General features: G+C 41.3%; 2 protein-coding genes across 3 annotated transcripts; both read left to right on the top strand.

The window, feature by feature from the left end:
- Nucleotides 1-240: 240 nt before the first annotated feature.
- copb2 (COPI coat complex subunit beta 2) lies at nucleotides 241-7,940 on the top strand. Of its 2 annotated transcripts, none has more exons than XM_085389181.1 (22): nucleotides 241-398; nucleotides 833-970; nucleotides 1,100-1,186; nucleotides 2,100-2,226; nucleotides 2,361-2,509; nucleotides 3,012-3,158; nucleotides 3,280-3,379; nucleotides 3,484-3,626; nucleotides 3,798-3,997; nucleotides 4,135-4,245; nucleotides 4,340-4,428; nucleotides 4,529-4,635; nucleotides 4,872-5,015; nucleotides 5,134-5,264; nucleotides 5,447-5,654; nucleotides 5,798-5,908; nucleotides 6,034-6,248; nucleotides 6,368-6,506; nucleotides 6,604-6,741; nucleotides 6,916-6,993; nucleotides 7,150-7,278; nucleotides 7,488-7,940. In XM_085389181.1, the coding sequence occupies exons 1-22, from the start codon at nucleotides 396-398 to the stop codon at nucleotides 7,581-7,583; spliced, it is 2,790 nt and encodes a 929-aa protein (XP_085245307.1). In that variant the 5' UTR covers nucleotides 241-395; the 3' UTR covers nucleotides 7,584-7,940. The 2 variants fall into 2 exon arrangements, with proteins under 2 accessions (XP_085245307.1, XP_085245306.1); XM_085389180.1 differs by having other exon boundaries at nucleotides 7,147-7,278.
- A 2,165-nt stretch (nucleotides 7,941-10,105) lies between these two features.
- LOC146648310 (segment polarity protein dishevelled homolog DVL-3-like) lies at nucleotides 10,106-24,430 on the top strand. Its single transcript, XM_085389421.1, has 15 exons — nucleotides 10,106-10,715; nucleotides 12,153-12,222; nucleotides 14,213-14,328; nucleotides 15,759-15,871; nucleotides 16,067-16,202; nucleotides 18,168-18,258; nucleotides 18,399-18,468; nucleotides 18,575-18,714; nucleotides 19,402-19,478; nucleotides 19,561-19,628; nucleotides 19,739-19,888; nucleotides 21,053-21,184; nucleotides 21,581-21,748; nucleotides 21,868-22,071; nucleotides 23,379-24,430. Exons 1-15 carry the CDS (start codon nucleotides 10,555-10,557, stop codon nucleotides 23,735-23,737), a joined length of 2,055 nt encoding a protein of 684 aa, XP_085245547.1. The 5' UTR covers nucleotides 10,106-10,554; the 3' UTR covers nucleotides 23,738-24,430.
- The last annotated feature ends 309 nt before the right edge of the window (nucleotides 24,431-24,739 follow it).

The following is a 24,739-nucleotide window of genomic DNA, read 5'->3' as shown; positions in this document are numbered from 1 at the left end:
CATGTTGCTTTCGAAACAAATAATTGACAACAAATTACTCATCTTAAAATATGACATTGGAAAGGCGCTCTGTTTATCCTATAGGCTAACCATGGATGGTGGTGAAGTTATATTTGTATAGCAACTGATATAATAGAATAAAAATAGACATAGGATATAGTCTTTACACACAGCATAGAATGACACCGTGGCAGCTTGACGACTGACTGCAGCAAAGCTCACGGATGTTGTCACGTCAGCACTTGCACGGCTCAACTCACGCGAGATTGCGTTTCAGGAAGTTCCACGTCAGTGTCCACTAGGCTGTTCACTGGAAAAACGCAACATTTGGACCCCGATTGAAACTGTTCGCAACACATTTCTCTGATTTTATTGTGACAACACGGGGACAAAACATGGTAGGAGGCATTTTAAACATCCCAGAGTGTGTTTTTGTTTGTATACATACCAACTTATTTGTTTTAAAAAGAGCCGTGAATCAATGTCAAATAATAATATCTTGCAGCTAGCTTAGCGGCTAATTAGCTTGAGTTAGCACGAGAGCTTGTAGCTTACGGCCTTTTAGGATTTCCAACCTAAGCTTTTTTTTTCCAGTGTTAGCATGTGGGTACATTTGTGTTGAGTTAGTTGCGCAGTTATTACTAACGGATGCACAGTTACAGATTTATCTTGATTAAACGAAATATATTGAGTTGAATGCTATCTGCTAATCGATGCTTTGGTTTTGCTACCAGTTGTTGTTTGAAGCTTCATTGTTTTTAAGATACACTTTAAGTTCAATATAACACCTGTAACAGCGCTCGGAAACACTGATCTCTTTCCGTCTTTTCAGCCTCTGAGGCTGGACATTAAGCGGAGGCTGACAGCCAGGTCAGACCGGGTGAAGAGTGTGGACCTTCACCCAACTGAGCCATGGATGCTGGCTAGTCTGTACAACGGCAGCGTCTGTGTTTGGAACCATGAAACTCAGGTACGAAGCCAGTGTGACAGTCGTGCCAAATTGCTTATATAAAAAAGACTGCTGACTTCACATCCATATAGATGATCACTGATGTGTCGCATCCATATGTTGCAAACTATAAGCCGGCTCTCTTTTCAGACTCTTGTCAAGACTTTCGAAGTTTGCGACCTGCCTGTCAGAGCTTCTAAATTTGTGGCAAGGAAGAACTGGGTCATCACAGGAGCGGTGAGTAATATTTACTTATTTCTGTTGGGATCACAGCTCAGAAAAAAAAATCTGACAAATTCAAAGGTGCTGTATGTTAAATGAAATACTCCAAAAAGTTTAAAATGTTATGGATATTATAAACAAGACATGGCAAATGAAAACATGCTCTTGTGACTGTCATGGATGGGGTTAAAAGACTGACCAGTATTCTCGATAACTTAGATAGCATCCTCTTTTCTGAAAAACTGCTTTCAGAGTATCAAGTTCCAAATCACCAACATTTCTGGTCCTGTGGATCAGCTTAATGCCCCATCAAACACAACAGAATAGAGAATGCCACTGGCCACCAGAGAATATTGTGCATCATCCAGAAGATATTAAAAGAGCTCAGTCATTTCAGAAAGTAGATATTCCTCTAGCACTTACTGTAGGGGGTCTTCTGTATTTTTATTGAAGTTCAGTTTTTTGTTATTGTGGTCATTCCCTGTGTCTGCCCAGATCTCATGTATAGAAATACGAATCATCAGTGTTCCAATCCTCCCCAACTAGCTCCATAGTTTTTGTCACATTAAGATACAGATTGTTCTGCTCACACTATGTAACAAAGTTGCCGCCACAGCATAGTTCCTCATCACCCTACCTGATCCCACACATGCTGTGGTCTGCCACTCAAATAGTCAACTACCAGGTCACTAGGGAGACATCCACCTGCATCTAGTAAAAACAACAGAAGTGCCAAATAGTAACTTTTAAGTAATACTTTTAAAAACTAATGACATGATTTTTTTAAGGATATTGTTATCTTTCAGATGTTATGTGCACTAAGTTTTTGAGGGAGTCACATGATCATATCTTGTTTTCCAATGTTGTTAAAATCTTAAAATGATGTGTTTTCAAGTAGTAACTCAGCTTTTTTATTATCCCTGTGTAGGATGACATGCAGATCCGTGTGTTCAACTACAACACCTTGGAGCGAGTCCACATGTTTGAGGCACACTCCGACTACATTCGTTGCATTGCTGTCCATCCAACCCAGCCATACATCCTCACCAGCAGCGGTACGCTAGTAAACTCATGATTTCTTTCTTCATTTAGTTTTTTGGAAATCTGTGGCATTCTGCATACACATGCTCCACAGATCATACTATGAAGACTTGTCTTTATGCATGACTGTGTTTTTGTGTCATTGCAGATGACATGTTGATCAAGCTTTGGGACTGGGAGAAGAAGTGGTCATGCAGCCAGGTGTTTGAGGGTCACACTCATTATGTTATGCAGATTGTCATCAACCCCAAGGACAACAATCAGTTTGCCAGTGCTTCCTTGGACAGAACAATTAAGGTAGGAGCCTCTTGCTTTGTATTTTCTCACTTCTGCTTCTGCTAAAGCTGAGTCCTGTTTCCCGTGGTAAGACTTGAGAAGGTTCATGATCTTTTAAGCATTTATGCAGACAAGGGTATCCGGTTGGAATTTGAGCTTATACTCTTAAAAAAAAATCAACTTGTCAGCATTTAAGGTAAAATGTTTATTATTTTGTGATGGTGCACAGAAATTATGTGGTAAAATAGCTTTTTCTTTTTAAAATGTCATCAGGCCAGTGTCTGCTTTTCAGATTTTATACTATAGTGAAATCCCACAGCAATATTTACTTCACTTCAAGGTTTCTGGAAATTAGTCCTAGGAGCTAAATGTTTTGGAGAGTTCTGGAGGAATAGTATATCTGCACCGTGGATTGTGAACTGTGGGTCATACACTATTGTAGGTTCCTTAATGACTATAAATTACACATATGTAGTTAAAAGTTCATGAAGTATTTGTAGTCATGTTCTTGGGGTTCTTACAGGTGTGGCAGCTTGGCTCTTCATCTCCCAATTTCACTTTGGAAGGTCATGAGAAAGGAGTAAATTGTATTGATTACTACAGTGGAGGAGACAAGCCCTACCTGATATCTGGGGCTGATGATCGCCAAGTCAAGATCTGGGACTACCAGGTAGGAGAATTTCACTTGATTTTCCTAATGTTGTGATTATTTACTTGTGCTACTGCGGTAAGAGTTGGTTTAGCATTGTGTGCATGTGAGTGTTTCACCCATTTGTCGCTGTGTGTTGTAGAACAAAACCTGCGTTCAAACTCTGGAGGGCCACGCCCAAAATGTCTCTTGCGTCAGTTTCCACCCAGAGCTGCCCATCATCATTACTGGATCAGAGGATGGTGAGCAGGAATCCCACTCATCCTCACCTGTGCACCCACAAAATGCATCTTTTGCCATCTCATTAATTATTGCTTTTCACACTGTGTTCTCTCTCCCTCTACAGGGACCGTGCGTATCTGGCACTCGAGCACTTACCGCCTTGAGAGCACACTGAACTATGGCATGGAGCGAGTGTGGTGTGTGTCGGGTCTCAGGGGCTCCAACAATGTGGCGCTGGGCTACGATGAAGGCAGCATCATTATCAAAGTGAGGGAAAGGAAGAAGACAAAGACTCACTATGAATTTGAAATTTATTAATTTATAGCTGGATTTTATCAAGGTTATCATGTTTTGTAAATGAATTATGTGTTCAAAACTTAAATCTATTTTCATCCTCTTCCAATCTATCTTCTTTTTCCGTCATCCACTCCTGGATAGGTGGGTCGGGAGGAGCCAGCCATGTCTATGGACACCAGTGGCAAAATCATTTGGGCCAAACACAGTGAAATACAGCAGGCCAACCTGAAGGCCATGGGTGATGCCGAAATCAAGGATGGAGAGAGGCTACCTTTGGCTGTCAAAGACATGGGCAGCTGTGAGATTTACCCTCAAACCATCCAGCACAACCCTAATGGAAGGTAGACATGCACTTGGTCCAGCCCTTTTCTTTTTTTTATAAATCCACAGAAATGAGCATCACAGATGTTTGTTTCTGGTCATTTTATAATAACATTTCTATCAGAGGAGCTTCATTTGCAGTTTTTCCATTTACCAGGTTTGTTGTGGTGTGTGGAGATGGAGAGTACATCATCTACACCGCTATGGCACTGAGAAACAAGAGCTTTGGTTCAGCACAGGAGTTTGTGTGGGCACACGATTCTTCTGAGTAAGTGAACATTTTAAAACGTAACTTGAGTGTAACTTTGCCCTAATCCTTTGCTACTCTCTTATTGAATAACATCTGTATTTCTTTGTTAAAGATATGCCATCAGAGAAAGCAGCAGTGTCGTCAAAATCTTTAAAAACTTCAAAGAAAAGAAATCGTTTAAGCCCGACTTTGGAGCTGAAGGTAATGAAATCTTAGCTTCTGATGGATTTGTGGTACTGGAAGTGGAAGTATGTTGGCTGTCTTTCTCACCAGACGTTTTCCCTGTATTTCTGCTCTACAGGTATCTATGGAGGTTTCTTGCTTGGGGTGAGGTCGGTGAACGGCCTGGCATTTTACGACTGGGAGAACACAGAGTTAATCCGCCGCATTGAGATCCAGCCCAAGCATGTAAGACTGGCTTTCTTCTACTGAGTTAGATATTTGTTCTCAGTCCTGGTCCCTGTTTATCAGTCTGGAAACTCTGTGCATTTTTAATTGAAGTCACCACAAATTACTTTTGTGCTTCTCTAACCTTATTTTTAGCACTGGCCTATATAAATAAGTTAGTGAGTGATTGTCAGAAGCTGTTGTCCAGTAATTCTAGTAGGGTTACCTTTTTCTTTCTTTTTTCTCATATTTTTCAGATCTTCTGGTCAGACTCTGGTGAACTGGTCTGCATTGCCACAGAGGAGTCCTTCTTCATCCTGCGCTACCTGGCAGATAAAGTCGCTGCCTCCCAAGAGAACAACGAGGGAGTGACAGAGGATGGTATTGAAGATGCCTTTGAGGTAGGTGTGTGGATGTGAGTGCATTCACATCCTTTGTTGGAAGTCAGTGTTTAGAATAGCTTAGCATAATGTAATACTTGATCTAAGAAATATATTTGACCTGTTATGACATGTTCAGGTCCAGGGAGAGATCCAGGAGATTGTCAAGACTGGGCTCTGGGTTGGAGACTGCTTCATCTACACCAGCTCTGTAAACAGACTCAACTATTACGTTGGAGGAGAGATTGTCACAATTGCACATTTGGACAGGTAAGAATACAGACTATTTAGGCTCGAGTTGAATAGAATTGCTCTCCCGACTTTATTAGAAACACAGTCCAGCAGTGCAGAAACTCAGCAGATGATTACAGTAAATATGTAATCTACAAAAAGAATAAGTGGCCTCTAAAATTAGCCTTGGTGCTTTTTCACACCTACTTCCTTTTCTGCAGGACCATGTACCTACTGGGTTACATACCTAAAGATGACCGTCTGTATCTGGGAGACAAGGAGCTCAATATCGTCAGCTACTCCCTGCTGGTCTCCGTCCTGGAGTACCAGACTGCTGTAATGAGACGGGACTTTGGAATGGCTGACAAGGTGCTACCCACTATCCCTAAAGAGCAGAGGACCAGGGTGGCACACTTCCTGGAGAAACAGGTTAGCAAAGGCAATTCATTCAGCTTGAAACACAACTGGACTTTAAACATGAGCTGTAGAAAACTGGTCTATTAGAGGTTATTTTAATGGTTGTCTTTTGAGTTGTGAATATGGTTAAGGTTTCAATTTCTTTGGCTCATCAGGGTTTCAAGCAGCAGGCCCTGGCAGTGTCCACAGACCCTGAGCACAGGTTTGAGTTAGCCTTGCAGCTGGGAGAGTTGAAGATTGCTTACCAGCTGGCTGTAGAAGCAGAGGTAAGGACACAGAAGCAAATGCAAACTCTATATCAAAGGCTTGACCTAAATTGTAATTTGATGTCACAATGGATCAGGTTTTCTGTCCAGTACATTTCTGATATTTTTTACTCTGTTCTCTACAGTCAGAGCAGAAGTGGAAGCAGCTAGCAGAGCTGGCTATCAGTAAGTGCCAGTTTGGCCTGGCCCAAGAGTGCCTGCACCATGCCCAGGATTACGGTGGCCTGCTCCTCCTTGCTACAGCCTCCGGTAATGCTGTCATGGTGGGCAAGCTGGCTGAAGGAGCAGAAAGGGACGGCAAAAACAATGTAGCCTTCATGACCTACTTCCTTCAGGGAAAGTAAGTGTGAGATGTACAAGCCTGCAGGGGCGAATTGTGGAATAGAACCATGCTGTTGTTCACACTGAAAATGAGGCTACCAGGGTAATTCATGCCTTGCTGCTGTGCTTTCTCCACAGACTGGATCAGTGTTTGGAGCTTCTGATCAGAACAAACAGACTACCTGAAGCTGCCTTCCTGGCTCGCACTTACCTACCCAGCCAGGTGTCCCGCGTGGTCAAATTATGGAGGGAGAATCTGGCCAAGGTCAACCAGAAGGTTAGTTACGTCTTTGAGATTTTTGTTTTAGTTGTTAAACTCAATCAGCATCAGTCTAGGTATCTGTTCTTGGTCATGACCTGCATCTTCATTGTAGGCGGCTGAATCCCTAGCAGACCCTACAGAGTATGAGAATCTGTTCCCCGGGCTGAAAGAAGCCTTTGCAGCTGAACACTACCTGAGAGAAACCTGCTTGGGAACCACTAGGCCTGCTAAAGACTATCCACTTGTTACAGTAAGCTGAATGACTTTGGTTAAAATACTTAAATTATGCAGTGAGGAGACAGTGATTAAAGTACTCACTGAAAGTCCTTGATGACTTAAGTAAAAAAGATGCTTAGTTTTGGGTAAATTAACTGTGTTATCGCTAATATGGCAGCACTTCTGAATTTGTATTTGACATTTTCAGCCCAATGAAGACAGAAACATTCTTGAAGAGGCCCAGGGATACGAGCCCAAAGGAACCTTCCTACCTCCTGTCTCTAAGGTTTGCATAGAGTATCAATATCTCAGTACTTTTGTATTATCCTGATTACTGTTCATTGTTCTGTAGCTTCTGTAGGCTGTAAAAATGAATAGAAGCTGGAGAAATTAGTGGCAAGTACAATTTAAAATTCCCTTATTTAATTCACTTTTTTAGCAGACACAAGATGAAGAGGAGGCAGCAGCTCCCATTGCTGCAGTGACACCTTCACAGCCTGAGCCTGCTCCGCCTGCAGCAGTGGAGAAAGAGAAAGAGGCTGAAATCTATGAATTCTCACAGAAAGATAAGGTGAAGACTTTTGCTCCTTATTTTTGATTTATTATGCGGTCACAATCAATCCCTCTTCTAGTGTGGAAGTGATGACTTAGGTTTTATTCATACAGAACAACTTGTAGCACATACTGTTCTTAGTTGATGAAGTGAAATCGAATGAAAATTCAGCTGGAACATTGTTTAAAAAAGGATTTTCCTTTTTTGTACGCGTCTCTCTGTCCTAGACTCTGGATGAGCTCGAGGTGGACCTGGACAACATGGAGCTGGATGACATTGACACCACAGATGTTAACCTTGATGATGACTTTCTCGATGATTGATTGAGACCTGCCAACAGTCTGCTCCCAAGCACTCTATAGAGCATATTTAAAAGAAAAAGAGAGACCAAATCCCTTTTCCCCACTTTTTTTTTCTTTTGTATTTGTCCGTAAAAATGTTATATTGTCATATCTGCCTACTGCAGTGTTTGAGTGGCAGATCATGATATCACTGATGTTTTATCCACAGAAGAAAGGTAGACAGACTCCCTCATTTTGTAAACCATTTATTGTTTGAGAATTTCAGAAAAACTGTCCACTGGGCTGTATTTTATTACTCTTTGCTTTTTGTTTTTCTTTTTTTCTGTTGTGGAAGTGAACATTCATTCAGTCCAATAAACTGGTTTCTGTACATATTCACATTTGACAAAAGAGCGTCTTACTCTTGATAGTTATCGCAAAAACTAACAAATGTAGCTTTTAATAATGAAACAATAATAAGTTCCTCAGCAGCATTGAGTGTGTCAGGGTCCAGCTGGGGTCTTTGCTCATCATCTGCAGCCACTTACTGCAGCACTGAGCAATTCCTGAGATGGTGTGGTGTACGGCTTGGCCACGCATCTCTAACTTTTTAAGGAGTTTTGGTGGTTATATCAGAATCAGCATACTTTATTAATCCCTAAGGAAATTATGTGGGTTACAGATGCTCCAGTACAGTAACAGAAACAGACTAGACTTGTAGTTTGTTAATCTCCACTGTGCAAACTATTGCTCTCCAACCTCACTGTTCCACCTCCGCTTTCAACTTAGGATATCATAGCCTCTTCCTCTCGCTGGCCTGACCCATGCCATCCTCCCATTCTACTGCCAGCTGTATAAATTACACAGAAACATGCATCGCTGCATAATAAACAGCATAATAATGCATAATTATTTAGAAAATTCCAGTGATGCAAGTCTTGTAATTGTCAGAAAAACAGACCTGCTTTTAAAAAAACAGGAAAACCTACAAACGTCTTTTGGCACCAGCAGCATTTGTGTAATTAACATTAATAGTGTCTCTGTTGCACCATGTAGGTGTGGCAGTAAGTCAGACTCGACTAATATGCAGCCTTTACTAAGATTCAAGTTGTTACTCTCTGTATGAGAAAGGCCCATTGTGCATCTTCTAACTGTTTTGGACAGGTTAAACGACTTTATGCTCGTAAACATGTTAAAAAACAAAAACACTTTTACTGCAGTGCACTTAAGTGCATTCTTTTAGGTTGTTTTCTGAGTATTGACACAATAACTGGCATCTCAGAAAGCAGTTAAAACTTGCTCCACATGCACAAGGTGCAATATTAGTATGAAAAGATATCATTTATTCCCCATAAAGAGTACTTTTATCTCATAGTACTTTAACTGTAGCTTCAGACTTTTTAAACTGTCATGTTGCTTTGACTGCATTGACAGTGTGTTTGCCATTGTCATGCCAAAAAAGTCAGCTGTTGCCAATCAGACACTTTCCACATTGTGCTTTTCTGTGTTCATAATTCAGTTTTTAAAAGGCAGTGTTTGATACTTGATATCTTGCTTTGTTATTTATGACATTTTGATAAGTAGTAAAAGTAAAGATGGAATATTTCGACAGTTACATTTATAAAGATGCAATTTACAGCATTTGTTCTATCAAAATGCAATGCATCTGTATAGAAAGGACTATAAAAGTATGTTATCCTTCAGCCAGATGTATGCTATCTAAAAGTGTAGATGTGTTTGTGTGTAAAATTTCACTGCACACCTCAAAGTAATAAGACACATTTCTATCTGGAATAGCAGGTAAACACAGATGTTACTAACCACATTAACTACGGCTTTGTGCTTAAATACATCAATGTCAGTAACACCTGTCTACAAGTTCATGTGCTATAAAACCTGTCTAAAGTGTGATCAGTGACCATATAATAAAGTGAAGAAGGTTAACCATGATCCACAGTCATAAATTAAGTTATTTGACCTGCTGATGTGGGAAAAACAAATCACTCTGCCTTTCAATCACTCTGATTGGACTTCTTCTCAGTCTGAGTGGTGCTATGATAGCAATTACAAGAGGTCAGCAAAATTAAAACACAAATAAAAATGTGGAAGGAGTCGTTTGATTTCAAAACCTCTCCCTCCATGCCAGTTCTCTGCTGTATGATGGGAAGCCCTACATCCTTGCACCCCCCCAACCTCCTCCTTGCAGATTTAAAATGTAAAGTGGAATTTTACATTTGTCTATCGTGTCACAGCTGAGATTTTTAATTTTAGAGTGATTAAGATCCAAATTCTAAGAAAGTAAAATGATAACTGACAATGATGGTCTTATTCTTTGCAATCCATATAAAGGTTTCAGCTGTAAATTGGAGTATAAACATATTGAAGCTCTGTGTAAGTATACCATCATATAACTGTGGGTCTGTGGGGCTTCAAAACTGCTAAAGGCCGTTTAATGGCCTTACCAGAGCAATATGGGAGCCGTTAAATTGCCCCAGCTGTCCTCGAAAAGCTGTCACTCTCCTCCTCACCTGCGGAGGGCGCTCCTCCGAGACAGGCTTGGACGATTTTATGCAGTTTCGTGTGCAACAAAGTAAAGCCGAGCAGCTAGCGAGAAGGGAGTACGGACCCTTCTGAGATTGTTTATTTTTGCACCGCTTTGAAACTGTTTTTCCTCACGTATTTCTAAGGTTTTTGTGATATATTGTACGTTTTACACAAACGGAAACTAAAGCAATTCAGTCCTGGGGTGGTGTTTGGACGCTTTGTGGAACAGCAAGGTGTTTTTGTAATAGAGAGTCAGGCGTAACGTTAGCAAGCTGCCGTGAAGAAAAAAGAAAGGGGGAAAAAAAGGCAGAACCGGGCACTACGGAACGGGTCGGTCAGCCAGAGAGAGCCGGGTGGACCACGGCAAAGCCGCAGCCGCCAGCGCCACGGGGAGTCGGGGCCCGAGAGGGAGCCTGCCAGGCCCTTGGCTTGATGCAACCAGTCTGCCTTGCCTTAGCCGCAGTCCGAGATGGGGGAGACCAAAATTATCTACCACCTCGACGACCAGGAGACACCATATCTGGTGAAACTGTCGGTGCCGGCGGACAAAGTCACGCTGGCAGACTTCAAAAATGTCCTCAAGAAACCAAATTACAAATTCTTCTTCAAATCTATGGACGATGACTTCGGGTAACTGTTAAAAGGTTCATTGTGTTTAACGTGGAATCGGCATGGACTGCTTAACCTCAGTCCATTCAGATTAACTGTAACATATTTGTTACCTCGTGGAGCTGGCTTGTCATCACTTCTAAGGTTACCTGTCTTTCAGTCATCAGCTAGCTGTTTGCTTTGCCGTTCCTTTGTTAGCTGCTAGCGTCCAGGTCGCATCGTTAGCAGGTCTGTTCAGCGTCCCGACCCCGTTTGTTTACATTGCTCGTGCTTAGCTTATGCTGTACTGTCTTACCAAGTTTGGTCATTTCCAGTTTCACGAACACTAAGAGAACGCCTTTAATCGCATTTAAACTTATTGAAGACTAAATGAAACAAGGAGCAATTCATACTGTTACTAACTAGTTACTGACGTTACAGCTGTCAGTTGCTGCCTAATGTATGAAACGCTTATGCTAGCAGGCTAATGAATGGATCTAACCGGACACTTGGTGAGTGAGTGAGACCAGAAGGCCCCTGCTGTTGTTGTCTATTAGCCTAAGGAATGCAAAGTTGGACACAGGAATGCCCTGTTCATCACTCTGGCAGCTTTATGAGCGTGTCCCTTTGTGTTAAAACATGGCCAGAAAAGTAGACGTTTTATGGTCCTCCACACTTTACCTTCTTCAGAGTTAAATAAAAGGGAGAAATGTACTTTTTTGTTTTGTTTTTTTTTAAACTCGAGCCAGGTTGCCAAAGTTTTTCTGGCTAAACTCAAACAAGGGTGGGGCAACAACCTAGATAGGAAGGACGAGTTTTGAAAGGATCCGCAGCTGTTTGTGTTGTTTCAAGAGTGGAGGTGCATGCACTAAATTAACTGTTGAAGCCTTAAAGTCTAGACTGGTGGTGTTTTAGGAACTTGTTAGACTGGTTTGGAGCCTGTGATCTTTACCAGGAAAGCCTCACTGACCATCAGTGTTCTCCCTGTCAAAGACCCGGCTAATCTTGACATCTCCAATACTCTGAGGCGCTTGTTAGATACATGCCTTATTTGTCCTCTTCATTGTGTAACAAGGTGTTGTTAAGATCTGCCTGCCATCTGATCCTTGCAAGCAGGACTGAATGAATGGGAGGGTTTGCATGAAATTCACATGGTTACATTTACACATGCCTTTTGTTAATGTATTTGCACCAGTCTGTAACGCATTAAGGCTTACTTCTATATATGAAATGGACAAGTGAGCCATCTTTTGACTAGTTTTCTGTGCGTGTGCCAGTAGTCTCAAACATTTGGTTATATTGAACATTGTCATTGATTCTTAATGTGTACAACTGTCCCCAGTTGTCAGTGTCTGTCCTGCTTGGTGGAATATATTGTCCAGCTCCACTTCCTCTAAATGCACCCTCATGTTTTATTGCCCAGGGAGTGCTTTTGTGTTGGTAATGTTTGAGTGAAACAAAGCCTTGTTCTCTTTACAGGGTGGTAAAGGAAGAAATATCTGATGACAATGCTAAGCTGCCCTGCTTCAATGGACGTGTGGTGTCATGGGTAGGTCCAAAATACACGCTGCAATAACATTTATTTATTTATTTTTTGCTGTTTGCTTGTGTGCGATAACTTGTGTGGTTAAGTGGCGTACATGAATGTGTAACAATGATTCCCATCTGTTGGGCACTTACCCCAGTCATACTCAAGCGTAGGGGGAGGCACTGCACATCTGTGTGATAATATCATCATCACATAACGATCCTCAGAGCAGTATACATACACTGCTTTTCCTAAACCTTGTCTTTTTCACTGTAAAATATAATTTTTTTTTAAGCACACAGGTTAATTGGCACATGTAGCACATACATGTACTTACATGCAGTTTCTTATTTAAAGCCTCTAAGCAATAATACTCCTGTCTCCACAACACTCGAGACATCTGGCGCTCGTGCACGGCCTCCCTTCCTCTCTTCTCGACATTGAAATTGGATTAAGAGCAAGTGAAATCACAGGATAGCCGGAAAATACTCCATAACAAAGGGCCTCACTGCAGGTCATCTAACAAGAAGATTGAATCTCACAGGGAGGAGAGAATAAAGCAAAGAGAAAGACTGCTCTGTGTCGTGATGTGAAAGGCTAAAGCACTCGCTTAATTTCTACAGTGTGGTTTTAATTATTCGAGCATCATCAACATGGCGTTATTGCTCCATTCTGGAGCGTATATTCCAGCGTGCTCGTCCTAATGCGTCTCTTTGTTGTGGTCGTTTTCATTAGACTGCGCGGAGGTTTAGTTTAATGTGTTTAAAAGCCAGTTCTCCTTTGTGTGCGTTTGCTCCAAAGTGTTTGTTATCTCTTGAGGGTTGTTGCAATGTTCCACATACAGTCAAATGTTATTTTTGTTAGAGTATGTCCATTTGTTTGTCTCCGCTGTTCGTCTGTTGTTTCAGTGAGCTGATTGATTATTCTCTGGGGTCCAGAGGCCTGGCTGGCTGCACATCATTTCATCACAACAAGCCAGCACCCTGTATCTCCTGTTCTGTAGCTCCCTTTAGTGCACACCAAAGTAGACTCTTGTGATTGTGATTAAGAGCAGAAGACTAATTTTAGCTATCTTGCCACATAGTAATATAGCTGAATTATTATGACAGTACAGGTGATTTGATTTGATATACTGATGCCCTGTTTCAGCACAACATATTTATCTTTCCAACATCTTCACACTCACTTTGTTGCTGTAATTTAGTTTAGATGTTACAGCTTGATTTCTAATAAACATGCACTGAACGAAAGAGATTTCTCAAGTGCATAATGGCTGTGCATACAATGAAATTGAACCTGATTTTTAAAAAAATATATTTTTTTTACATTGGATCCTTAAGATTGAGGTCAGCAGCTGCTGAATCTGAACTTTTTCAGCACCACAGGTTGCTGTTGATGGCTACAGTTTCACACTGGTCTCATGTCATCGTTGAAACTTGTTTTTGCATGCAAATACATGCTTCATTTCTGATATGGATGACTTCCAAGATTCCACAAAAACCACAGCAGGATTTAAGTTATATTGTTTTGTTGTCTCAAGCTAACAAACACTAGCATGTGGTAAAAGTGGAAATAAATGCATACCGGTAATTTAATTTCTGAGAAAACATTAGTTCTGGTCTGTTGGAGACCATTTTTCCCCCTACAATTTGGTAACTTAGGCAACACTGTCAGGTACACAAACCACAAGTCTTGGCTTGGGCTCTTTCTTTTTCAACTTGCTGAATTCACAGCTGCTTTTGTAGAGCTTTGCTCTCTCAGTAGGAAACTAGTAGGAGGCAGATTAAGTCTGAATTTTAGCAAGAGACTGTAGTCCCTTTCTGCAGGAGATTTTGAAATGTTTGTGTCATACTTTTAGGAAGTTAGAGTAAAACATGACACACCGTGTATAGCCTTTGAATGTGGATGTGAATGAAGGTCTGCTGCTCACTCATTCTGTGTCTTTCTGTAAATTCTTCTCTCTGAGAGATACTCATCCCCCTGAACGACCCGACTCTTTGTCTGTTGACAGTTGGTCTCTGGAGACGGCGCGCACACGGACGCAGGCTCGGTGGCGGATAGTTTAGAGCCGACACCACCTCTGGAGAGGACCGGGGGCATTGGAGACTCGAGACCCCCTTCCTACCAGTCAGTGAACTCAAACGAGACTTTGTGGACTTTGATACTTTATATTTTGTTTTTCTGTGAATGAGAATGAAATATATTGTGCTTAGTGTGTGTCTGTGTGTTTTTTGAGTGTCTTGAATGAGTTCTTCTGTGTTGCCAAATAGGGCTGCCACGATTAGTCGACTAGTCACGATTACGTCGACTTTCAAAATCGTCGACGACTAATTTAATAGTCGACACGTCGTTTGAAGCTTTGTAGGATCACAAAAGACGCAGGAATAAGTAGTAGGATTTAAGAGTGTAATAACGGACTGAAACAGAAGATGGCAGCACTGCATATACAAGGATGCCAGCTGCCGTTAAACCCCGAAGAAGAAGCGGTGTCCCAGAATTCATAGCGCGGCACAGCTCAGTTTTCAACAATGGCGGCAACTAGTTAGTTTAATATTACTCTTATTATTCTTTCTGGGTCACAAAATAAACGTTTAACATATTTTCAGGCGAGAATGTAGCTGTGTAAACCTCAAATATCTGCTCAGTTTATCAAGACACCACATATTTTCAAAAGCGCTCCAATGTTTTCGGAGACGTCTGTTACCCACTAGCTCGATAGCTAGTCGGGGGCAAGGCTCACTAGAGCCGTGAAAGTAATCGGTGACTAGTCGACTATCAAAATAATGTTTGTGGCAGCCCTATTGCCAAATAAGAACAGTAACAGGAAAGGGCAAATTAAATCAAAAAAGTGATATCTTGTGACTGCCCTGGAGGAAAGAAAATCTAGCTTAATTCTTGCAGGCATTTATCCGTAGGCTATTATGATCATGCTTAAGCCCCTGGTTCAGGGCCGGCCCGTGGCATAGGCCGTATAGGCAAATGCTAAGGGCGCCGTCCATCAGGGGGCGCCACGCCAGTGCCACAAATGTTGAAGAAAAAAAAAAAAAAAGTTGGTACTATTATTTCTAAATACAAAAAATAATCCCACGTTAATTAAAATGCAAAGTAAAGCTTATTTAATAGAAATATTATTTGTTACAACATTACACTACACTGCTGATGTAAGGGGGCGCCACCTAAAATCTTGCCTAGGGCGCCAGATTGGTTAGGGCCGTTTCTGCCCTGGTTACTAGTTGTTGTTTTTTTGTTTGTTTTTTTATATAAATATTTCTATCTAAAGAAATATGCTATGTCTGCAAGTAAAGTGTTAAAAAAAGAGACTTTTTTTTTTATCACCACACTGAAAATCCATCAACCCAACATCTGCAATTCTTTCCAAATATTCAGGTACAGATCGCTTTCTTAACCACAGTGAACCAGAGTAGCCAGCAATTTGATTCTTATAAAGCTCTTTTAAAATAAACATTAGTTTTAGTGGCTGCTGAATAAGCTCAAATGCCCTGATCATGATGTTTTGTAACTCTGTCTCTCTTTAACACTCGCTCTCTTGTCTGAAGTGGGAAAGCAGCAAGTGGTCGGGACAGCCTGGACAATGACACAGAGACCGGCTCCATGGTGTCTCAGAGGAGAGAGAGGGAGAGGCCGCGACGGAAACACACTAATGACCATGGTCAGAAAGAAACTTGCTGCTTATTCTTGTTTTTCATTGCACGTATCAGTGTTGTTTCCATGTATTTCACAACTTATGAATAACAGTTATCTTGTTGGTAAAAAGTAAGTGTAGCGTGATTGACTTTAGACATGCAGTATCCTTTGATTGTTTTATTTTTCTAGCTTAAGTTTTTAATTTAAAAACCTGCTGCAGGTGGGAGGCAGAACGGGTACTCATCGCGGGGTATGGGACGCGGAGGCCCCGAGTACGACAGCTGCTCGTCCTTCATGAGCAGCGAGCTGGAGTCCACTTCCTGCTTTGATTCAGATGATGACGATGCAACCAGCAGGTCAGATGTGTTATATAGCTGTTGAGCTGGTTTGTTGCAAAAAGAAGAAATGCATTTGGCTTCAGGAATGCATGTGGAGTTATAGTTGATGGTTTATGGCAAAGATTAGTACTGTCTAATTGTGTGCTGGTTTTTGTGGTAACCTCAGGGTTCTGCTCCAGCGGTAATCCTTGCAGCCCACTGCAGAGACTCTGCTGGTCTCAGTCTTTAGGCATCTGACGGGATGTTTTTCCCGTTTAATCAGCTTCAAAAGAGCTGGATTAAAAACCTCTTACGTATTTGGGGGGGATTCTGACGCAGAAAGAAATCAGTTTTTTTTGTTTTGTTTTTTGTTGACTATGTTGTAACCTTCAAATGTAGTTCGATGCTGTCTTATAGTTAAAGCTCATTCTGACTTGTAGAACTGTTTTCCTTCTGGCTTTCAAATGGCTTCCCTTTAAACAATGTCTTTTTATTAAGCGTTTTTCCTTTATGCATATAAAAAAGGTTCTGAGAATAGAAGGATTACGGATGATTTGTTCATTTGGGGCAATTAGCCCATACACTTAAGGTAAAAAAAAAAAAAAGGTAAAATAAAGAACATTTTTTTTTGTCCCCCAGATAACATAGTCCCTGCAAAATAATCCCATTAATTCCCACCCAGGTCACTGCCCTAGACCTGTTCACCTGACATGAGGGAGTTGCACACAGACAAAAGTAAATGCACCTGAAAGATTCTTATAGATTTTGAAATGCATCAAGGAAAGAACTGCACATGCTTTGAAATTATCTAGTAGAGTTTTGGAGTGTGTTATTTTTTTCCAGTTTTAGACATGAGGTCATATAACCACTGTTTGTTAGTGGGGGGTGCAGCGTCCCCGCCACCTCAGTAGAATTGCCCTCCTGGCCAACAGGGAACAGAATGATAGCGCCTGTGTTTTAGAGGCCGGTAGAGGCATCTCATTCCCACTGATGCCAAACAAAGCAAGAAGGGGGTCAGGCACCAGCGTCACACTGAGAATCCTGGACAGGGTATGGAAAACCTCTGTCCAGAAGTGGACAAGATTGGGACAAGACCAGTACTGATGGATCAATGAGGCTTCAGCAGTTTTGCAAATGCCTTTCTTTTAAGTAGGTAGTAGTATGGTTAGCGTTTGATTACTAAATTTATATGGTAAAATTAAACAGCAGTGGGTTATTTATTCTTACTGTAGACTGGAGTATTTGAGCCCTGGTAACAAACTTGAAATGGTCACGATGAAGCTATCTGTTTATTCATGTTCATAGAAACAAATTTCTATGAGGCAGCATGACTGTAAGTAATGTATTTCAATTGGAAGTATTCTTTGTGTCTGAAGCACATACACTTGTTGGCCACTTTGTTAGGTATACCTTGCTACTACCCATTTGGACTCTTGCTTACCTTTAGAACTACCTTTATTTTTTGTGGCACAGCACAGTGCTGGAAACATTCCTCAGCAATAGTGGCTCATGTTGCATCACACAGATGCTGCAGATTTGTCGACTGCGCATGATATGATATGAATCTTCCATTCCACCGCATCCCAAAGGGGCTCTGTTGGATTGAGATTTGGTGACTGTTGAGATCATTTAAGTACATTGAACCCATGACCATGTTCAAGAAACCAATTTGAGATGATTTAAGGTTTGTGGCATGGGCACACTTTCCTGTTGGAAATGGGTACACTGTGGTCATAAACGGATGGACATCAGAGCCTCAATTGTTGCAGCAATATTATAACTAAATATTGGTACACTGGTGAAGATTAGTATGTAGAAAATTTGAGATATTTGCTTATAATGGGGAAGTTTATATCCAGAAACTTCAAAGATTAGATCGTGGCTACTTTCAAAGACTCCTATGAGACAATTTGATCTGCATCTGTTATTTAGTTATTATTTATTTAATTTTAAATCGTGTTTTTTTTTTTTTTTTTTTTTTTTTTTTTCCCCCCTCCTCTTCAGGTTTAGTAGCTCCACTGAGCAGAGCTCTTCTCGTCTAATGAGACGACATCGACGCCGGCGAAGGAAACCCAAGGCTTCCAATATGGACAGGGTGAGAACACTCTTAGTTGTAAAGGACAATAACTCAACCAAAGTTACCTAAAATTATCTTTCATGTTATAAGTCATGATTCTGCTCTTAATGTATTTTTTTTGCATTCCTCATAATTCTTGTCCTTATTTCATTCTTCAGTCTTCGTCATTCAGCAGCATCACAGACTCCACCATGTCGCTGAACATCATCACTGTGACTCTCAACATGGGTAGGTGATTTGCACACACACAGGAGTTAGATGTTTGTTCAGCGAGCATATGAAGTTGATAATACTTCATTTCTTTGAATATACTCTGTTCCTCCCCACCTCACAGAAAAGTATAACTTCTTGGGCATCAGTATTGTGGGTCAGAGTAATGAGAGAGGTGATGGAGGAATCTACATCGGCTCCATCATGAAGGGAGGAGCTGTGGCTGCAGATGGACGCATAGAGCCCGGGGATATGCTGCTGCAGGTGTGTGTTTGTGTCTTAAGTAGGAGACTGATGCACACAAAATGAAAACAGTTTACAGTTGAATATCTGGAATTTAGACACATAGTGTGAGTGGATGTACACGTTGTAACTGAGACCAGCACTTTTACTGAAATGAATGATGTCAAGGGTTTCTGTTCTTGTGCATGTGTCACAGATGCAGTTGGCTGTAATGTCATCGCTTTTTTTTACTCTTCGTATACACATTTTCGTTTAATCCAATCTTATCGTACTGTAAAATATACTTCCCAGGAAAATTGCTTATTTGGGACCCCATATTGATGTCTTTCTGCAGTAGAACTGGAATCGCTGTGGGGCTGTGAAATTTTCATATTTCTGTTTATAGGAAAAAATGTAGTTCTGGGGCTACTTCTTAATGCCATATTGCTTTATCTCTCTTTATATATCTTTCAAGCACACTGAAGAATTCCTTCCTGTCCACTGTATCCTCTTTTGTGATCCAATCCACCTGCATTTCCTCTCTTACGTCCACGACAGCTCTGTCTTCAGCATCCTGCTCTAAATATACCCACTACCTCACTTCACATGTCCAAACCAGCTCAGTCTCTTTGCCTTTGAACTATCTGAGCGCTTCCTTTAAAGTATTAGTTCCACATTAGTTCTAACTTGGCATCTCATTGGGATATTTTTCTGTTTTTATTGATCTAGGTGAACGATATAAACTTTGAGAACATGAGCAATGATGATGCTGTTCGAGTACTAAGAGACATAGTGCACAAGCCGGGGTAAGCGAATACAAAAGCAGCATCTATAACACAGGAGTGCAAAAAGACCAATAATTAACTGTCTATGTGTCTTTTTTACCAGCCCCATTACTCTGACAGTTGCAAAGTGCTGGGACCCAAACCCTCGGAGCTGCTTTGCTCTGCCCAGGAGTGAGTGGTTCCTCTGCAATAACTATACGCAGTGACACATTTTTTATTTTTTACTTGAAAGATTTTGTAATAACCTCATTAATTTCAGCTGCTTTCCCTCTCTTTAACAGGTGAGCCAATCCGGCCTATCGACCCCGCTGCATGGGTGTCTCACACGGCAGCCATGACTGGGGTGTACCCTCCATATGGCATGAGCCCTTCCATGAGCACAGTCACCTCCACCAGCTCCTCAATCAGCAGCTCGATCCCTGAGACTGAACGTGAGTCACATCACCCCCCGAAGCTGCCCGTTGGAGCTTGTCATCAGTGCACTTTTATCCAAAGCAACTTTCATCCTCATCCCACATGGTCTCCACATTTAAACTGTACCACCTTTTGAGTTTTTAATGTACCTCTTTTTACTCTTTTGTTCCTCTTTTTTTTAGTTTTCTCCTTTGTTTCCTGGTACCTCTTTATAGCCTACTTGTTAAAAATAAATACATTTGAGCATTTGAGGAAGAAAATAACTCCAGGTTTGTCATACCGCTTGGAACATTCAGCTCTCCCTCCTTGTGACCACCAAACCTCTGTTAGTAAGTCTCCGTGTTAAGTGCGGCCCTTCCCTCTCACTACATTCCTGTGACTATTATCTGTTCCAGCTTTTGCTGTGTTCAGCCTCAGCTACCATCTGCTCGTGTCCAAATAGAGCCATAACTCACAACTTTCGTGTCTCCTTTAATCTTTGGAAGTTTTGCGATGCCTTTTCTTTTGGGAGAAAAATTTCCTTTTCTCTTGAAACATTGTTTAACTTGCCTTTTACCTATTAGTTACATGTCTATAATTCACTTAATAGAAAATATTTATGCCCTTTATCTTATTACATATCCACAATGTATTGTGAAGGGATTTTTTTTTTTTTTTTATTAAAGAAGAAATGAAAAGTCTATTGAAATGGAGGCAGATGAGAAGGGACACTGTGACGCTTAGTCATGATAGCTGGTCTGAGAATGGACTGAAACTCAGTGAGATTATATGTAAGATACATTAATGTTCTAGGGAGGACATGTAATTCACTGTGGTCTGGCTCATCTGGGGGATTTATCAAATCCAAGTCAGTTGCAGTCCACTTCAAACAAAGATCCAGTCAAATCCAGTCTTGATTCACGATTAGAACAGAACGGGGTCAAATAACAGCCGAGACCACAGGAAACCAAATATTTTTGAGGCAAATTCCAAAACAGGCCAACATTTTTTTTTTTTCTTTAACCCCAGAAAACAGCACTCAATAGTTCTTTAATTTTAAATGTTTTGGAAACAAAACACAATGTGGCTCAACAGTTTTATACTTGATGGAGCCGAACCTCCTTAAACCAAAATGTTTCAATTTCTGATTTAAAAGATTTAACACCACCCACATGTTAACTTGCTCATGTCATCTTTCCTAGGATTCGATGACTTCCACCTCTCGATTCACAGTGACATGGCAACGGTTGCTAAGGCCATGGCCTGCCCAGAGTCAGGTCTGGAGGTGCGAGACAGGATGTGGCTCAAGATAACCATCGCTAATGCCTTTATTGGTACGTCTGTCAAAGCGAGCTTGACTGGGCTTTTTAAAAATTACGCACACATACACAGATCTTCTCAGCTTTTAGATTGAGTGTTTCACTGATGCCAAAGCAATACCTAAATACTGCTTCGATTAATTCAGTTGTTTTTTACTTTTTTTTTTTTTTACATTTTGGAAAAAAAAAAGTTTAAATTCCAACAACTGAGAAACATTCAGCATGAGATCGAATTGCCTTTATTATACCAAGGTGTATTACCAGGTTACCAGAGCTCAACAAAAATCAATGTTAAATTGAAGTATAGATAAATTAACCACCATCAGATTTATGTAAAGTTGTCAAAAAAGTTTTAAATATGATCAGTGAAGCTGTAGCCTCACGATTTGATTTCTAAAACATGTGCTTCAGGTTCTGATGTGGTGGACTGGCTCTTCCATCATGTGGAAGGATTCACAGATCGCCGTGAAGCTCGTAAATATGCCAGCAATTTGCTGAAGGCTGGGTACATCCGACACACAGTCAATAAGATCACCTTCTCTGAACAGTGCTACTATGTCTTTGGAGACCTCTGTGGCAGTAAGTGGACTTTGAGCTCACTGATCTGCTTAGAGCGTGAGCAGTAACAGCAAGTTTCGCCAAAGTTTAAGTGGGATGCGACTTGAAAATCTAACGGAGTTGTCTTCTCTTTCCCTCAGACATGACCCACTTGTCTCTGCATGATCATGATGGATCCAGCGGTGGTGCCTCAGATCAGGACACCCTCCCCCCTCTGCCCCATCCTGGGTCAGCCCCTTGGCCCATGGCCCTGCCCTACCAGTTCCCTATTCCACACCCTTACGATCTGCCGCAGCCCTTCCATGGTGGACCAGGAGCTGGTAGCGCAGGGAGCCAGCACAGTGGTTAGTGCAGTTTAATTAAGTCCTCAACAGATAAATTTCAAGCACTTCATATAAAATTACAATGTTAATTTTGCAGTTTCTCCTCAAAGAAAAATCAAGATTCATGTCAGTAGCACACGGTTTCCCTAAAACCTTTAACAACTATGCTTCTACAAAGATGCAGAGCTCACAAGAAGGTAACCAGCCATTGCTGCTGAGGTTCATTAGGGCTTGCTATAGCTGCTTTTTTGTGAAAGAGTTCACTGAAAGACTTTATAAGCCTGTAGACAGATTCTGTGTGAAAGGGATATATTAAGTGATATTACAACATCTCTGCAGTGTTTTACATTTAGTTTACGCTGTTGAGCAGTATGAGGTGTGGAGTTTTACCTCCACACTTTGAATTCACTTATAGGAACAGTGTATGTTTTAATAAGCTGACTTCAAAAACTTGAAGGACACAGCCTAGCTCTGTGAGTAGTGAAAAAGGACTCTTTCCATCACCCCCAAAGTCTTCAGATGTTGGGGTTTCTGTGTTTAATGTGTGTGGAACTAGATTTTTTATTATTAACCTTTATTTAACCAGGAAAAGTCCCATTGAGATTAAAAACCTCTTTTGCAAGGGAGTCCTGGCCAAGAGGCAGACATTGTGGTTTAAGGTGCAGTTTCCTTACACACTGGAGATATTTACTAACCAACAACAGCTGGGCCCACTGAGACAACATCTTAGATGCTCTGTACTCATTTAACTTAAATGCACGGGTGAGTAGTGCACAAACTAGCAGGATGCAGAATGTAAAAGACAAAGTGTTGGGGTTTGGGTTTGCTTTAATATTTCTGGTGGAGAAGAGATTTTTCCCCCCCATTCTTCCAGTGTTTGTGCTAAGACAGGGTAACATCCTATACCTCTCTCTCGCGCTCTTTAGTAGACACAAAATTAAGCTGACATGAATACTTTCCTATGTTTTTGGATTTGATGACATGCATTGGACCAAAGCATCCTCCACATCAAGTTTCTTTTTAATCAGATGAGCTGTTTTGGTTTAAATTAATCACTCTCAGGAACTTGCCCTAAAATTAAGCAGTCTGAGTGGGATAATAAAATAAAGACCTGTGACTGCCTTCAGGAATAGCTAAACTGTTTGGCCTGAATGCTCCTAGACTATGTCAGCATTAGTCATGCAGCTCTCCCAAGAGTCTCCTGCAAACTGGGTCAGCGCTGCCTTCGTGATGTCATTGGCACCCAATTAGAAAAAGATGTGATTTTTATTTTTTTTAAACATACATCTCACTTGCATAATAATTTTGCTCTTTTTTTCTGTTCACAGGGAGCAGCGGTTCTAACTGTAGCAAGAATGAGGGCCGAAAATCCGGTGGCAGTGGCAGCGAATCAGACATCAGGAGCCACCGGGCACCAAGTGAGCGCTCAGTGGCTCCCCCTAGTGAACGAAGCGTCCGCAGCTCTGTGAGCCACCGCAGTGCCAACTCCCACTCTATAGCCTATGGGCCTGGTCTTGTGTACGGCCCCCCTGGCCTGCCCCCTCAGCCACCACATCTTTCTACAGCTGCACCTGGTGCCCCACCAGGCAGAGAGCTTGCCTCGGTGCCCCCTGAGCTCACTGCGTCACGGCAGTCTCTGCGAATGGCAGTGGGCAACGCCGGAGAATTCTTTGTTGATGTGATGTGACACTGGTTATAGAGACCTAAAGGCAGAAATGGAAACCACCCTGTTGTGTATGCTGAGAGAAAATGCTCCTCCTCTCTTGTACTTTTTCTTAGTAGTTGTAGTGGTCATACTTTCTTCAGTGAAGAAACACCCCCCCCCCCCCTGCTCCAGATGGAACCAAAGCGCCTTTCTCAGTTTCCGCTCCATGGTGGGGAAGAGTTTTAGCAAGGACAAAGAGCAGAAGAAGGGAGGGAGGCAGTGGAAATGGTCAGCTGGGGAAGATGACTCAGTGCTTTTCCACATGGATGTTTTTCATTTGTTCTTCTTTTCACTCTTCCCTCCCTCCTCTGGGTTCCTTATCTAATGTTCTCTGTCCTCCCCCACCCCTGTCCACGTCAAAACTGAGAGAGACTGAAGCCTCTTCCCTCTTCCTGTTTTTTTTTTTTTTCCCCCCACTTGCTGACCTCTAACAAGAAAAAAAGAATGACTGAAAGAAGCTGAAATGAACACTAACTGTTAACCTTATTCAGACTTTTAAAGTATTTGCTTGACTTAAGAGAGAAAGAAAGAAAGAAATGTATGTAGTGCAAGAGAATTACAGTCCATACTTTGAGAATGCATTTGTTTTATTATATTTGTAGCTGGTCACAACTAGTTTCTTTTTAATGCTTAATATGAGCATCCAGTTTCCAGAGTCGTTTTTATACGGCACAACTACATTTTCATCTGCTAACCAGCGAATCTTCAGACTGTCTTGTGATAATGTATAGTGGGAAAAAAAAATTCTTACCATGACTTTCACACTACTCTTTTATCAAGGAAAATGTCTTTTTATTTATAAATATAGTTTTATGACTTAAATCTGCTGCTTCTGTTTTGTTTGCTTGTGTATACCTTTCTGCAAAACCAAAAACTGAAACCTAGTGAGTTTATTTCCCCCTTTCTATGGTACCTGAAGTTATATTTTCATTTAAAAGCAGTGGACTGCAAAACCGTCCAGGCGCAGGAATGTGAAGGGTGGGC

The sequence above is a fragment of the Rhamphochromis longiceps genome, linkage group LG18 (assembly GCF_057381845.1).
Source record: "Rhamphochromis longiceps isolate RC_006_pf linkage group LG18, R_longiceps_female_GT1.1, whole genome shotgun sequence".
Taxonomy (NCBI): domain Eukaryota; kingdom Metazoa; phylum Chordata; class Actinopteri; order Cichliformes; family Cichlidae; genus Rhamphochromis; species Rhamphochromis longiceps.
This window is presented reverse-complemented; position numbering and strand designations above follow the sequence as displayed.